At 36.7% G+C, this 17,047-nt stretch overlaps 1 protein-coding gene across 3 annotated transcripts in view; it reads right to left on the bottom strand.

Annotated features, from left to right (window-relative positions):
- Positions 1 to 17,047, bottom strand: part of Itga4 (integrin subunit alpha 4) — an 82,419-nt gene that overhangs the window by 24,404 nt on the left and 40,968 nt on the right. For all 3 annotated transcript variants that reach the window (XM_087201120.1, XM_004868162.4, XM_087201123.1), the window contains one exon: positions 754 to 903. In XM_087201120.1, coding sequence (XP_087057246.1) covers positions 754 to 903 — 150 coding nt within the window. The remainder of the gene's footprint in view (positions 1 to 753; positions 904 to 17,047) is intronic.

The raw sequence follows: 17,047 nt of genomic DNA, 5'->3' as shown, positions 1-17,047 counted from the left end.
CATTAGTATTTTAGGGCATGTTTTTTACCATGCCCAAACTTACACCCATTGACTGTATCTTTGCATTGCTGGACAGTAGAGGTCTGAACCATGGGACTCCTGGGAATAAATGTACCGTCAGTGAAACAAATATTTTGGGAGTATTTTAAAAAGCAGTTCACTACTTAGAATGCAAGATCCATCTTCAAATCCAATTGATCTTGGTAGGTGGCTAAAAAGCAATGTGATCTCAGTTTTAAAAAGAGAAAATGTTATGTTACCTAAGTGTTTATAAATGAATCAAACTCAGGCAGGCAATTAGAACAATAAGACAGAACAGATCCATGGACAGGGCAAGACAGGGCAAATGAGAGAGAGGCAGAGTAAGAAAAAGACAGAAATGACAAAGAGGAAGATGAACTAAGCTCACATGAAGACACTGAATAACTAACTCAAGAATGCAACTTCCGTTATGCTTTCTCTCTAGTAATATATTTTCTTCACTGGCAAAGCATCAAGGAGAGAAAATTAACATTTTATATATATGGGAAACTACTGTTGTGGCTAAATGCATATTTTAAAATATTCAGTTCAATATCCTACAGGAATATAAAAAAGAAATATGGAGAACAAGACATACAATAAATCTGGTTTTTCAAATATCCATAAAAAATTTTAAAAAGGATTCAGACATATAGTTCATTCCTTCAGAATTATGCCATAGTTTAAATAATGCTTTAATCATGTCACATGATTAAAGGAAAACACTCTTACCACTTTTTTAATCATGTCTTTTTCTTTCTTCTGCTGAAGGATTGGCTGCAGGGGCGGGAATTCCTCTGTGCTGCGTTTGCTGATGACATGGTGCCCAAGGTGGTAAGCAGCTTCAATCTGGATTGGGGTGAGGATGTCCCGCACATCTTTCTAAGGAAATTAAAAACCCTAAGAGTTAATAACAAAAATACACACACACACACACACACACACAGTCCAGAATAAACCCAAATATGACACACAAAAGCCAAAGCCAATCTATCGTTCATCTAAATTACTAAAGACACTGGAAGGTGGGGTTGTAGATGTGGCTCAGTGGTACAGCACCATCTGATATGCACAAGACACCAGGTTCCATCCCTAGCACCACACTGAAACAATTTTAATGTGTATATTTTTACCCAGTACAGAAGCATTCATGTTTCTTATGACAAATTCAAAAAATATAAAATGAAAAACTATAACATAGTATTTGCAAAGGTATGCATTTTGGAATATTCCCTTCTATGCTGTTTTCTATGCTTTTTAAAATAACTTGGTGTGATAATTTTTAATTTATAAACTCTTTGTATCTTGCATCAAAGTTTTAATCAACACTTTATTCCATTTAAGTTTTATTCTCTTAGTAACATCTGGATTCAATATGATTCATTTGATTCCATACTATGAAATTTTTTTTTGTTATTCACTATGGACCATTTCCCATAATGTCTAACAGATTATGACTAGTATATAAAAACATTTTATATCTCAGATTATTGAATTTTGTTACAAATTGTTCTACTTTCTTTAGCTTATTTTCCTTTTATATTTCACAAAAGAAAAGAGTTCTTGGACATAATTCTTAATTGCCCAAGAATTATAACCCATTCAGAAACCATTGTGTGTGAAGTGGTAGTCTCTTAAATTTAATATCTTACTAATTTCTATACAACACTTTTTATTCCCATTCTTATTGACATGTGCTCAAAAGCATAATTTGAGTAATTTTAAAATTTATTGTCCTCCTACCCCAAAGAAAGAAGTCTTAAGTTTATCAGAGTTTATTGACAATTCCTATATTTAATCTTTACTTCTAGGCAAGCATTTTTCTCTTTAAAAGAAGTTTTCCATGAGTTTATGAAAATGATTTTATTATCTTTTCACTTCAAGATTTACTAGCCTCCTCATTGAAAGTATCCAATATTTAATTAAATAAGCTTTTCAACTAGATAGTGGATTGGAATCTCCAGTTTATGAGAACAGAATTCAGGTAAGATATCAAATGCAGTATGCCATCTCTTAGAAAGCATTGATTCAAGACCTGTCTTGGCAGAAACGTGGTTTCTAAAGTCCCCTGAAAAAAGCCATTTTTTTTCTCTTTATCTTAAGGGTAGGAGAATAAGATTTTACTAATAAAGTAATCCACTAGTATTTATAAAAATCCAACTGACAATTAAATTATATGCAATAAGATATACTGACAACAAAAATTGAAAGTAGAAATTATCTTAGGATTTGAGGGACAGTGCCCAGTCAGCAAACATTGTCCACCAACACACAGACTGGTGTACTGTAGACAATTTGTGCAGTCTTTTTTCCCTTGGTATGAGAATTGTTACTATACCCAGAAGATAATCTGAAGAATTGGTCACAGACTTTAATGTCTTTCATACTAACAAATTAAATTTAAAGCTCAATTTAACTCCACATTTCATATGCCCATTTCAATCTGCAGGTTCTCATTTTAAAGAATTGATTCAACAAAGTCCTTCTTGACCATGTAAGAGAGACTTCAGAGTTTTCACCCGGGGTATGTATTATTTTATACCACACCTGAGGTTATGTCTCTGCTTGACAAGTTCTCCAGGGAAGACCCATGACACACTTACAGACCTCCCACTGAACAATGTCAGTGGATGAGGTTTCTGATGATCTATAGTCATTTATGGATTGGAATATGGTTGAAATATCGTTGCCTAAAAGTAAATAAAATCAGCTTATTTTCAAAGCCCATCAATCAACAATATCTAATGGACAGAAAGAACAGCTATTGTATAATTATTGCTCTATTATTTACATCTACAATAACTTTTGATAAAAATCAATGAAATAAGTAAAGATGATCCATACCACAGACATTGCATTTATTCTGTCTTTATACAATAAGCAAAAAGGATGTAAATTTCTTCTTACAACATCAGTATTTGTATATAATGGTTAAGAGCTAGTGGGATAGAGATGGTGCACTCATGTTCTAATCCTGGATGCACTATTTAACCTTGAGCAAGTTACTTAATCTACCTATGGTTTAGTTATCTGAAAATGTGAACAGTGATGACGATGGTGATATTTATGCACTGTTGTGATGATTAAGAGACAATGTATAAGAGTAAAAAATCATAATTATAAATAATCTATATATATGACTACCAAGGAATTATTAAAGTTGTTTCTTAAAATAAGAAATGCAGTGAACATGTGGAAGGAATAGCTAAATTGAACTACTGTCAACCAATGAACATTAAACAGAAAATGAATGATGTAGTATTAGCCTGCTATTAGTTAAATGATATCTGGACTATTTGAAGGCTGAATTAGAGTACTCAAACTCTGATTATTTTTCTGTTCTACACAGTAATGCCTTTATTAAATTACTTGGTAAGTGATCATTTCAACCGGAAAACTTGACCATATAGGAATGCTGCAAACCAAGGCCCAAATCCCAAGTTATCAACTTGTGAAAACGGAACAGCTTGAAGTCCTGAGTATTACAATAGCAAACTTCATTAAATTATTCCCTAGGTGTAGGAGCTAGACAGCCACTGATTGTCCCTCCACATGTCCACTGTTTTAATTCTTCTCAACAAGCTTGCTTTGACCAAATCACATGTTATCTAATTCATACTAATTTTCCACAAGGTCTTCTCTACATCTGGTGTATATTACTTTCATTATCTTAATTAGCTATTAATTATGCTTTTCCTGCAATATAAAAAATGTATGTGCACTCTTCAAGAACTGTATTTGACAGATATTCACACTTATTTAACTTTAACAGCTCCACCTAAAGACAAAAGCTGCAACATCAAAAATGTCTTAAAGTGACAAATTAAGTATTTGGGAAAGAAAACAGATTTGCTCAAAGTTTGTTTTTTTTTTAATTTGGATGGGATGTGCTATTATATTAAAAGTAATGAAAATTCCATGCCACATTTTTATGGACAATTACATAAAACAGAGCACCCAGAGCTTGGCCATGTGTGCAGGCAGAGCAGGTGTGGGCTGAGTGTGCCCTGCTCAGTCTGGCTCGCTCTGCCCACTTTCGACCAGGAGACCCAGCCAGTGAGGACCCCCGGGTACACCCACCAGCCTCCAGCTTGGGCGCCTGCAACAACAGCCCCCCCACCCCCTCCCGCCAGCTCTGGGCTGTGCAGCTACCTGGTTCCACACTACAGAGGCACAGGGGAGCACAAAGCCCACTGTCCTGAGCTGCAGAAGTGAACAAGAGAGAGGGCCTCTCTCAGGCCCCCTTATGAAAACTGAAGCCCACTGGAAAAGTGAAGAGAATCTCTGCAATAACCAGACCACTGTGCTTGGTAAATTGGAGGGATCATCACCTCCTTTCGGAACCTGGACAATCTTCAGGGAAAAGGCAGCTGGAACCTGCAAGAGGACAGGGAGCTCAACTTGGAACTTGCAGCCAGAAATCTGCCTGAATCTCACGGGTCTGTGACTGGCTTGCTGAGACTCATTGACTAATAACTGCACACTGCTGCCCCGATTGTCTATTGTGACAGCAGAGACATACCCTGAAGGAGGCCTTTCATTTTTATCTTTTGTTATTTTCAAAATTACCACTATTATTTTGCTCTTATTTCTAAGCTTTTTCTTCTTTGCAACTCTTTTAAAATTTTTTTTTCCTCTCTTTTTTTTCTTTCTCTCTCTCTCTGCCTTGCTCCCTTGCTGTCCCACATTGTTCTTCATCTCCCTTAGTGTTCCTGTTTTGCCCCTAATTCATATTTCTTCTTTATCTTTCTTTTCTTTCCTTCTATTGCCTGTGCCCTCTGGCCTCACTGCTAACCTTCCCCTATCCTTCTACCTACCTATCCCTCCCTCCACAACTCCTTCTAACTCCCCATCCTGAAGGGTAAAGTTGCTGTATTGAAGAGTTTATTCACTATAAACATACGGTGGGTTGGTCCTTGATTTTGATTTAATTCACACAGTTAATGGTGACAGATTAATAACTACCACAAATTGTCATTTTCAAAAATGTACTTGATGCTATTGTGTTGCTGATTGTATCACTTGAGCTAAGGTGTTGTGATTGATCTAATCAGTTGTCCTTCCTGGTATAATGAAAATGAAACAGCCTCAGAGCCATTAGAGACTCAAAACCTAAAGACCAGCTATATCTGGAAGACACCTCTGAGAACCAATCATTCCATAAGAGTTCTAAATACATCAACAAAGATACTTACAATTAGCAACTTCAAACTATCAACCCAGGAATTAAACCAAGGAGAGTACTAAAAACAAAAATGAGAAAGCATTTAAGTAAGCCACAAACTCAGACTTTCACCCCACAAATGGCAAATTCTGGGGGAAATGAGGTGGAAAAGTCTGATAATCAACAACCTGGACACCCTGAACTGATAGCACAGAAAAGTAACAAAACAGATGAATGATTGAGTCTCTAGAAAAATTCAAAACAGAAATAATTTCCCAGATAACTACAGAGATGGTGAGCAGAGTGAAAGACATGATTAGAGGCTCTAGAACAGAAACAGATAAAAAAAAAAGATGAACTCAGAAACACACTGGAAGCCATGAATGCCCAGCATAAAAAAGAAATGGAAACCATGATCTCCTAACATAAGAAAGAAATGGAATCCATGAAACAGATTCAAACAGATATTCAGGAGATTGAAAAATCCACTGAAAGCATGCAGAGCAGATTAAGGGAATCTGAAGATAGAATAGCAGATATAGAAGACAGGATTGCGGTTAAAGAACATGAAAACAGAGATCTCTTCAAAATAGTAAGGGACCACAAGAAATCAATCCAGCAGCTGCTAGATGATGCAAAGAAGAATAACATGAGACTGACAGGAGTCCATGAAAAAACAGGAGAAAGTACAATTGACATAAAAAAAACTGTTTACAGAATAGTAGAAAACTTCCCAGACAGAAGTGGAGAATTGAACATACAGATAAACGAGGCATACAGAACTCCAACTAGCCATGATCAAAAAAAATCTACACCTAGACATATAATAGTCAAGATCCCAGAAACTCAATAGAAGAACAAAATCCTACAGGCAGTTAGAGAAAAGAAACAAATCATCTACAAGGGAAAGCCCATCAGAATCACAGCAGACTTCTCAACACAAGCCCTCAAATCAAGGAGAGCCTGGAGTGAAGTATTTCAAGCCCTAAAAGAAAATAACTTCCAACCTAGACTGTTGTATCCTGCAAAATTATCTTTCAAAATCGATGGGGAAATTAGATAATTCCACAACAAAGAACACCTGAGAAATTTCATGAACACCAAAACAGCACTCCAAACAATTCTAAGCAATATTGTAGAAAAGGACAATGAAGGTCACAACTCCATGAGGCCCACCAGGCAAGGTAAGAAACTAAATGGAAAGGGGAAAAAATTAAGAAAGAAAAGAGCCAACAACAGTGAAACATCATGATGAGGATGAGTCAATATCTATCAATTATAACTATCAATGTTAATGGCCTCAATTCACCAATCAGAAGAAACAGACTGACAGAATAGATTAAGAAACAAAATCTAGCAATATGCTGTATATAGGAAATACACCCAACTCAAAAAGAAATTCACAGACTGAAAGTAAAAGGATGGAAAACAGTTCTCCACATGACAGGAACCCAGAAAAAAGCAATCTTATTTGCAGACAAAGTAGATTTCAAACCAAAACTAATTAAGAGAGACAAAGATGGTCACTACATCCTTGTGAAGGGAACAATCCAAGAGGAAGAGATGACAATCCTAAATATATATGTATCAAATACAAATGCCCTCAACTATACAAAACAAATATTAATGGACATGAAAAATCAAATATACACTTATACAATTGTAGTGGGGGACTTCAATACCGTAGTATCACAAATAGATGGATCACTTAGACAAAAAATTAACAGTGAAATTTTAGAACTGAACCAAGCTATTGAACAAATGGACTTGAAAGATGTTTACAGAGTGTTCCACCCCACAAAATCAGAATACACATTCTTGTCGGCTGCATACAGGTCATTCTCCAAAATAGACCACATGCTAGCTTATAGGACATGTCTGAGTAAATGTAAAAGGATTGAAGTTACCCCCCTCTATATTATTAGACCATAGTGTAATAAAATTGGAGATCAACAGCATAAGAAACTACAAAACAACATACAGGAATCTATGGTACACAATGAAAGCAGTTCTACATGGGAAATTCATAGCAGTAAATGCCCATATTAGGAAAACAGAGAGAACTCAGATAAATAACCTTATGTTGCACCTCAAACTCCTAGAAAAAGAGCACGACAAACCCAAAGCTCATACAAGAGAGGAAATTATAAAAATCAGAGCAGAAATCAATGCAATGGAGACAAAGAGAGCGATACAAAAAATGAATGAATCAAAGAGTTGGTTTTTCAAAAGAATAAATAAAATCAATAAACCTTTAGCCAACCTTATCAAAAAAAGGAAAGAAAAGGCTCAAATCCATGCAACTAAGAACAAAAAAGGTGAAGTCACAACAGACCCACCAGAAATCCAGAGGATCATCAATACCTACTTTGAAAACCTGTACTCTAATAAAATGGAAAACACAGAAGAAATGGACAGATTCCTAGATACATACAAATTGCCAAAGTTAAATGAGGAAGATATAGAAATTCTAAACACCCCAATTACAATGAGTGAAATTGAAAATGTAATAAAAAATTTGCCAACAAAAAAAAGCCCAGGTCCTGATGGCTTCACTACTGAATTCTACAAGACATTTAAAGAAGAACTCTTGCCATTACTCTTTTAACTCATCAAGGAAATTGAAAGGGAAGTAAGGCTTCCAAATTCATTCCTGGAAGCAAGTGTTACTTTGATTCCAATACCAGGGAAAGACCCAACCCAAAAAGAGGACTACACACCAATCTCCCTAATGAACATACATGCAAAAATCCTCAACAGAATATAGAGGGTCATGAAGAAGATCATACACCCTAACCCAGTCGGATTTATCCCAGGGATGCAAGGATGGTTCAACATTCATAAATCAATAAATGTAGTACACTATATTAAAGTCAAGGACAAAAACCATATGGTCATCTCAATAGATGCAGAAAAGGCATTTGACAAAATCCAACACCCATTCATGATAAAAATGCTACAGAAAACTGGAATAGAAGGTATTTATCTCAACCTGATTAACACTATTTATGAAAAACCAACAGCCAACATCATACTCAATGGTCAAAAACTGAAAATTTTCATGGTAAAATCAGCAACAAGATAAGGATGCCCACTATCACCACTCTTGTTCAATATAGTTCTGGAAACATTAGCCACTGCAATTAGAAATGAGAAAGAAATAAAAGGAATAAAGATAGGAAAGGAAGAAGTTAAACTGTCATTATTTTCTGATGATAGGATACTTTATATAGAAGACCCAAAAAACTTGGCCAAAAGACTTCTAGACCTAATTGACAGATTCAGCAGAGTAGCTGGATACAAGATCAACACTCAAAAGACAACAGCCTTCTTATACACAAATAGCAGACTCATTGAGAGAGAAATCTGGGAAACAATTCGTTTTATAATAGCATCCAAGAAAATGAAATATCTAGGAATCAACTCACAAAGGAAGCAAAAGACCTCTACACTGAAAACTACAGCTCTCTGAAAAAGGAGATCGAGGAGGAGATAAGAAAATGGAAAGACATCCCTTGTTCCTGGGTAGGAAGAACCAATATAGTGAAAATGGCCATACTTCCAAAACTACTATATAGATTTAATGCAATGCTGATTGAAATTCCAACAACATACTTCACAGAACTAGAGAAAACAATCCAAAAATTCATTTGGAACCAGAAGAGACCTAGAATAGCACAAGCAATTCTAGACAACAGAGACATGGCTGGGGGTATCACAATACTCAACTTGAAACTATACTACAAAGCTACTGTGATAAAAACAGCATGGTACTGACAAAAGAACAGACCTGAGGATCAGCAGAAACAACTCCAGACATACTCAGCCACCTCATCTTTGACAAAGGAGCCAACCACCCTCATTGGAGGAAAGATAGCCTATTTAATAAATGGTGTTAGAAAAACTGGATTTCAACCTGCCAAAGATTAAAACTAGACCCATATCTATCACCATGCACTAAACTAACACTGAAGTGGATTAAAGATCTAAATATTAAGACAGAAACACTAAACTTGCTGGAAGATAAGTTAGGTAGAACTCTTGAAGACATTGGCATAGGAAAAGACTTTATGAACAAAACCTCACTAGCACGGGAACTAGCACAAAGAATCAACAACTGGTATCTCATCTTATTAAATGGTTCTGACTGCAAGAGAAACCACCAACAGAGCTAAGAGACAACCTAAATTGTGGGAAAAAATGTTTAGCAGCTGTACCTCAAAGGACTACTATCTAGAATATATAAAGAACTGAAAAAAATCAGATTCCCCAAATTCAAAGACCCAATTCAAAAATGGGCATCTGAAATAACAGACATTTCTCAGACAAAGAAGTAAAAGCAGCAAATATATGAAAAAATGTTCAACATCACTGGTCATTCGAGAGATGCAGATGAAAACAACACTGAGATTCCACCTCACCCCAGAAAGAATGGCTGCTATGGAGAAATCAACCAATAACAAATGCTGGTGGGGATGTGGGGAGAAAGGAACCCTTCTCTATTGCTGGTGGGAGTGCAGACTGGTGCAACCACTGTGGAAATCAGTATGGAGATTCCTCAAAGAACTAAAACTAGAGGTCCCATTTGACCCAGCTATTCCCCTTCTGGGTATCTTCCCAAAAGAATTAAAAGAATCATACCACAGCGATATATGCGTACCCATTTTTATAGTGGTACAGTTTGTAATAGCTAAAACTTGGAAACAGCCCAAGTGCCCATCAACTGGAAACTAGATGAAGAAGATGTGGTTTTTTTAATAAAATGAAGTATTACTCAGCCATAAAGAATGAGAAACTAGAGACATTTATAGCTAAATGGATGCATATTGAGGCCATACTCTTAAGTTAAATAAATAAGACACACATGTGTAAATACCAAATATTTTCTCTAGTGTGAGAAGCTGAAAGTGTAAATAAGGATGAAAATGATTAAAATGCATAATTGATAATTTGAAATAGGAAGAAAAGTTCCAAAGGTGTAGGGGTGGTGGGAGGGGAAGTGGAAAGGAAAGAAGGGAAAGGAAAAATTATGAGAAAAAATATACAAATGAAATCTATGTAAATAGGGAAGGGTGGACGGGGTGCAGGGCACACAGGTAATGGGGAAAAAAATAAGAACTAAGATACATCATGTACAGGTACAAGCATCCAATGATAAATGTAAATACATTGTACACCTAAAATGTACCAGGAATTTAAAAAAAGCATAAACAGTACCCATAAGCATGGAAATAAGCACATGCCTAAAATTATACAAAATCTGCCTTCTTCCTTGACTTTCATGAAAATCTGTATTTCTCGCCAACTTCAGAGCTATCGTGTGGGCCCATGTCTTCCTACTATGTTTATGTACTGCAGGAATTTAAAGAGTGGGGTCAAAATACTTATAAAATAGTAAATGAAAACTGACCTCAAGGCAGAAACATTTGAAGATTATCTATTCATGGGTCTGCTGCATACAAGAAGTGTCTGGGAACACAAAACTGCATCACAGTCTACAATCCATAAATCCACATAGATGTGTGGGGAATGGGTGTCTATTATGTAAACAAGGAAGGAAAACCACTTCATCTACATCTCAAAACGCCTAGGGAGGCTCTAACATACCACGACTGTAAGCAAGAAATTTGACCCTCTTTATGGTTTTGAAATGCTCCTCTGGTGCCAATGCGGGGTTGAGAAGGGAGAAAGGTGAAACCAAGGCATAGACTGAAACCTGAATCAGCACCATAAGCTGAAACTACAATCGCTTGTAATAAGTTTGGTTAAAGTGTAAAGAACTATCCAGCACCTGGGCCCTGTAATTTCCTGGGAAAAGTTATTCCTTCCAAGACAGATGCCCTAAGCATTATACCAAAAGAAGATTCTCTCTCTGATTTTCCCTTCAGAATTGGTACAAAGAATATGGTATCCATAAATCTGTTAAATATTTATTAGATCTATGCCCTCTGTAATGAATTGTGCAAGCTCTAACAAGAGGACAAGAATACAAATATGTAAAAGATAGTATCCTGCTCTAAAGACCTTATGATCTAAAAAAAAAAAGAATCAGCATGTGTTGCAATAAATCTAGTTGTAGAATACCCATCAGTATAGTCAAGCAGTTTCTTGCACTTAGATTTTTAAGGAGTCATGTATTCATACAGGAATCAGTCCAGGTGTGCTGTAGTTAAAAAATAACTGCTTGCCTATAAAGAAGGATAAACTTGATTCATTTGTAGGAAAATGGATGCACCTTGAGATCATACTGTTAAATAAAATAAGTCAGACACACAGCTTAAATAGCAGATGGTTTCTCTTATTGAAAATCCTAAATCATAAATAAAGACCAAAATAAAAGATAATAAGAAATTGGGAGAGAGACCTTTCTCAAATTGGAAGGGAATCTCTTGGGGGAAAGGGGCTGAAAAGAGGAATTAAGATGTGATATACCTGTACCAACTCCACACTGGGAATGTAACAGTATGTACTGCAAACATGTACTAATAAAAATAATTTTAATAAAAAATAAATGCTTGGGAACAAATGACACCTCATTAAAGTATGCACATCTATTCCTTGACAATATAAGTAAATGGGAAAAGAATATAAATAAAACTTACTGATCAAACAAGTACACATTTATTTCCTTGAAATTATCTTGGAAAAGATGGATAGAAGTTACCTAAAGACTTGCACAAAAAGTAAACCTTCTGTATTTCAGAAATCCTAAATCAAAGAAAAGAACAGAACAAATCAATCTGCTACACAGCTAGGCAGGTTGATTTTATGACTTTCGTGCAATAGGTAAGGCTCTTGAACTCACTGGATCTCAGAATGTTTATGGGAATAGGAATTCCTGGGCCAGGAACTAGGCTGGATATTTCTAGCTTTAACAGAAATGCTGCCAACAGGTAATCTTGCTTCATTTGTTACCCGAATGTAGCACCCTTCTCCTCCAGTGTCAGTGAACATTTTGATGCTGTGGTTCCATCAAGATCAACCAGGAAATATCACCTATGGAAATGTTAATGGATGTGTCCTACCATACTTGCTCAAACATTTATAAAAACTACTGCAAATTGTCACTTGGATTTCCCTAAATTAAAACAGCTTCAAAATCAGCCCTTGTGCTAAGAGATCTCTCAGCTCTAGTAAAGTTATATATTTGAACACAGAAAAATCAACTTCGTTTTTGTACACTTACATGGATAGGAAAACATCTTGTCACAGAGGAAAAATGATGTCTAAGAGAAAAGGATGTCAATACATAAAACATTTGTGCTATAAAAAATTTAATCATTTCCCTTATGTCACAGAAACCTTTTGTAAATTCTCAGATCTAAAGTCTAGGTTCTTCTTTAGTAAAATCTAATAATTTTGTGGCTTTAATAGCAAAGATTAAAGCATGGTATAATTATAAGCAACTAAATTACAAGGGGGCTTAACAGCAAAAACAAAACAAAAAAACAGCAACAAAAAAATCTACTTGGGACAAATTTTTTTCAACGAAGTAAAATAATCCCTTATGATTCTGTTTTAATTATGAGGCATAGACTGAATAGACTTGAGAAAAGGATGCACCTGCCAACCAGATAAACAATCTCAGAAAAACAACTTGCCAGAAAATTTACATTCTAGTGATGTAGATGCTTATTATAGTACTAAAAATGTCATGTGTTTTTTAAAGTTCTAACATGAAAGTAGAGACTATGTGATTAAAAGAGAAGGATTAAATAAAAGTTTAACTTTTGTAATGAGTTCTGGGTATTTTTTTAAGTAGCCAAATGTTCCATTCTCAAATAATACAATTAGTTTTTAGAAAAATGTAAGTAGTCTTAAAGATTTTCATTTATATGAAATAATCAAAGAATTGTAAGCAAAAATTTAATCTTTTCCTCACCTTCAAGTCTCCAAGGACTTTTATATACTCTACTACCTATGAGCTCTTTCCAGCTCACTCCCTCTATTACTTCAAACCATCTGCTGACTGGGGAGGGATTTCCATTTTTCTGTTTCTCATCCTTTGATACCCTCTTTAACCTGCTTAAAATTCATAGTCTACTCTCTCAACTTGCTTGTCCCTCACTTGCTCACCTCTGTTGGCAGAATCACAGCTGTGGTTAATAGAAACTTTTCATGTACATCATCATAAGATTAAACATGACTGGAAATAAAGCACAGACACATTGACTAATCTCACTGTATTAACACCTTTCCCTTGCTAGGACAAAATACTTGACATTCACAACTTAAAAGAGAAAAGTTTTATTTTGGTTCATAGTTTCAGAAGGTTCAGTCCATGGCTGGCTGACTGCAAAGCAGAAATGGGATGATGAAAGAGATAGAAGAGGAAAGTGCTCACCTCAAGGCAGCCAGGAACCAGAGAATGAATTATAAAGACACCTGGAGAGAAGAGGGTAGGAAGAAGATCACACCCTCCATGCCCACCCAGACAAACCCAGAAGTGTCTCTCAAGCCAGTCAAGTTGATAATCAAGATTAACTATCAGACTAACTTTATGACCATGAGTGAAACAATATGACAGCCATAAGGTACTTTGTAATTCATCATTTGTTTTAGAGAACTATTTCTTCCCAAATTTGAAACATCACTTCCTCTATCCCTAAACATTGATGACTCTGCTTCTTACTCCACTGAGAATCAAAACAATCATCAGAGAACTCCCACAGTCCCCACGATTACACCCACCCAGCATCTGCAAGCAGGCACACAGATAAACTAGTTACCCACGTGCCTATCTAGATAACCATTCCTCTCACTTGTCCACCCCTCTTTCCCTTGTAGCTATTCTCTCTTCTCACTTACATCACAAAACTGTCATTGCACTAGCACATGCATAAGACACATGCTGATATTCCTCCCATCTGAAAAAGGAAAGAACCGCTCTTCACTTCACTGCTCTTTTCAGCTACTGACTTCCAACCCCACTTCTTTGGTCATCTTTGTGGCAAATTTTTGTGAAAGAAAAACCTATACTCTCTGCATCCAAATCTTTTCCTTCTCCCCCCCTTCAACTACTCCTCTGGAATACTTTTATCACAGTCACCAACAGCATCTACACTGCCAAGTCCAAAGGTCATTTCTCATCTTATTCAATCCAGCAGCAGCACTGAAAGCATCATCATGCACTCCTTTTCCTCCTCCACTTTATTCTCTTCACTTGCATGACAGTACCAGACTTGGTTGTCTTTCCTCCATCCTGGCTGGTCCCTCTCATCTCCATGGGCCTCTTCTCTGTAAACTCTTTGTGAGGCAGTGCCCCCAGAGATAGTACTGCCTGCTTCCTTCTCATCTCACATGGCTTTAAAGACCATCTATATGCCAAAGATAGATTAAGTGGTATTTCTAGTTCTATGTCTCTTTCCAACTCCAGATGAATTATATTTCATCTGAGATAAAATAGATCTCTCTAGTTCAGCAGGTTCACAACTGAATTTCATAATTTTCCACCAAAAAGTTGTTTCTCTTACAATGTGCTATCTCAATTGATAAAAATTACATCCTTGTAGCTGCTCAGGGTAAAGGCTTTTGGGGTCATCTTGGAGCCTCTCTTTCTCAATGCCAGACATCCAATCTTTCACCAAATCATATCAAGTCTGTCTTCAACTACTTTGCACCCTATTCACTGCCACCACCTTTGTTGGAGATATCATTTCTCACCTGGGTTGGTGTAGTATCCTCTTCTCCCTGTCCCCTATTGTCCCCTATAGGTCCCTTATTGTCTATTCTCAACATAGCAGGCAGAGTGTAGTTTTTTATACTAAAGTCAAATCGGATAAATGCTTGACTCAAAACTCTACAAGAGATTCCCATTTTTCTCAGAGAAAAAGACACTGGTCCTATTGGTCTAACTCTTTTCCAACTATTCTCCTACCCTTGCTCATTTTTTGGCCATCATTGCTTCCTTGTTGTTCCTTAAAATAAGCAGCCGCCATCTTATCTTGACGCTTTTGCACAAAGCTCTTCCTACTGTGATGCTCTGCTCCTAAAAAGGAGCTTCTCAAAGTACAGTGACTAAGCCAGAAGCATCACCATCACCTGACAGCTTAGCAGAATTGTGAATTCTCAAGCGGCACTCAGACCTGATTTGTCAGGGCTGCAAAGATGGCATGCAGCAGTTTGTGAGGTTGGTTTGGTTTTTTTGGTGCTGAAGATCGAACCCAGGGCCTTGCACATGCCAGGCAAGTGCTCTACCACTAAGCCACATCCAAGCTCAAGTAAAACACGTTTTAAGAAGCCCTACAGGTGTTGCTATTGTTCACTAGAGCTGAGAAGCTCTGCTCTAGATATTTACATGATAACTTCCTCAGTTCCTTGGAGTCTTTCCTCAGATGTCACCTTCTAGGTGAGGCCTGTAACAACCACCTGGTTCATGTTGCAACCCTCACTCTCCTCAGCATTCCACCCATTCCTGTATCCTGCTTTCCTTTTTCTAGGTTTCATCACCCACAGAGTCTTCAAATGTACTATAAACATTATTTTCTATCATGTTATTGTCTCACTTCACTAGACTATAAATTCTGTGAAAGTAGTCATACTTTTATGTTTCACCAAAAATACAGAGATGTCTCAAATAGATTCAGATGCAGCATAGATACCTAGTGACTACAGAATGGAGGCAATGGTAAGTTGAGCTTAACTGGTATGGCCAATGGGGACAATCACACAAGTCAAGCAAGCCCAAGCAGCAGGCAGAGAGGCCTCTGATAGTTGGGGCATATGAGCCCAAGTATATACTTAACACATGTCACTTCCTCTCATTGAAGGGGTGTTTCAGTGAAATCCATATGTATACTAACACCCCCGAGCTGGAAACATTTTATGGGATGCAGGAATTTGCTTTCAACTGTGGATGCAGAGGAGTGCTAATTTGCCAATGCCCTAGGTTATTGCACTGGTGGAAGACGGAAGTGCTGCCATGATGGTCCCACCTCTGCCTGGCAAATAGCTAGAGTCCCTGGTCAGAACTCAAGGCTGGAGGAGCTGTCCTGTGCTTCCTACATCCTTCTTGGGTTTGCTGCAGATGAGATGCTTGAAGTGGCCTTTGCCTTTCTACATGAGTTTGAGAAGTGTCCCAAAGAAAAGCAAGTAACTCAGGAAGGGAAAAAGATACTGGAGAAAACAAATACCAGTGCTAAGTGCTAGTGTGTAACATTCACCATACAAGGCCCAAAGCCAATGACAGCATCCTGTTACTATCAAAATATGGCAGCACTACAAAGATATGTGCAACAGAACACAGAAAGCTCTGAATTGACATTTCTGCTACAGATTAATAAATCTGTATTCTTCAGAATACTGAAGCTATACAATGTGAATAATCCCTTATTTCTAGGAACAATGCCAAGAAACATAAGCCAGCTAATAATAAAAAAAAAATAAAACCAGATCAATTTGCTGCCGCTTTTGCACTTCAACACAATGTGTTTCTTTGTGAACATCTAATATTGGCTTTTTTTTTGCCTTTAAAATGGTCTAGTAGTTGTCTCTAAAATAAGCTAATGTAAGTAGAACCACATGAATGAAGGATTGAAAGAAAAGAACCTCTTGAATCTCTAGCATGTAAAATGATGGCTACATTAATATCATTCTATACTTCTGGCTCTGAACAATCTAATAACTTTATTATAGTAGAATAAATAGACAAATAGCACAGAGATTGTTGCTCTAGCAGTGCATAGTGTCTCGGAATTTGATGCTTATTTGTGTTTGCTTAGAGTAAGAATCTAAGGGAAAATTAAGTTCTAAGCTGAGGCTGCAATTTGAAATCCCAGAGATCGTCTAAGAATAGTTTGATTTTTTTATAACAGTGGATTTTCTGGTGAAGTAGACTCTTTCCTAATGAACAGGATCTGGCAC

The sequence above is a fragment of the Heterocephalus glaber genome, unplaced genomic scaffold (genome assembly GCF_053883595.1).
Source record: "Heterocephalus glaber isolate CG9 unplaced genomic scaffold, H.glaber_assembly_v1.0 deba00000347, whole genome shotgun sequence".
In the NCBI taxonomy this organism is placed as follows: Eukaryota; Metazoa; Chordata; class Mammalia; order Rodentia; family Bathyergidae; genus Heterocephalus; species Heterocephalus glaber.
The sequence above is the reverse complement of the archived record's forward strand: the minus strand, read 5'-3'. Positions and strand labels throughout refer to the sequence as shown.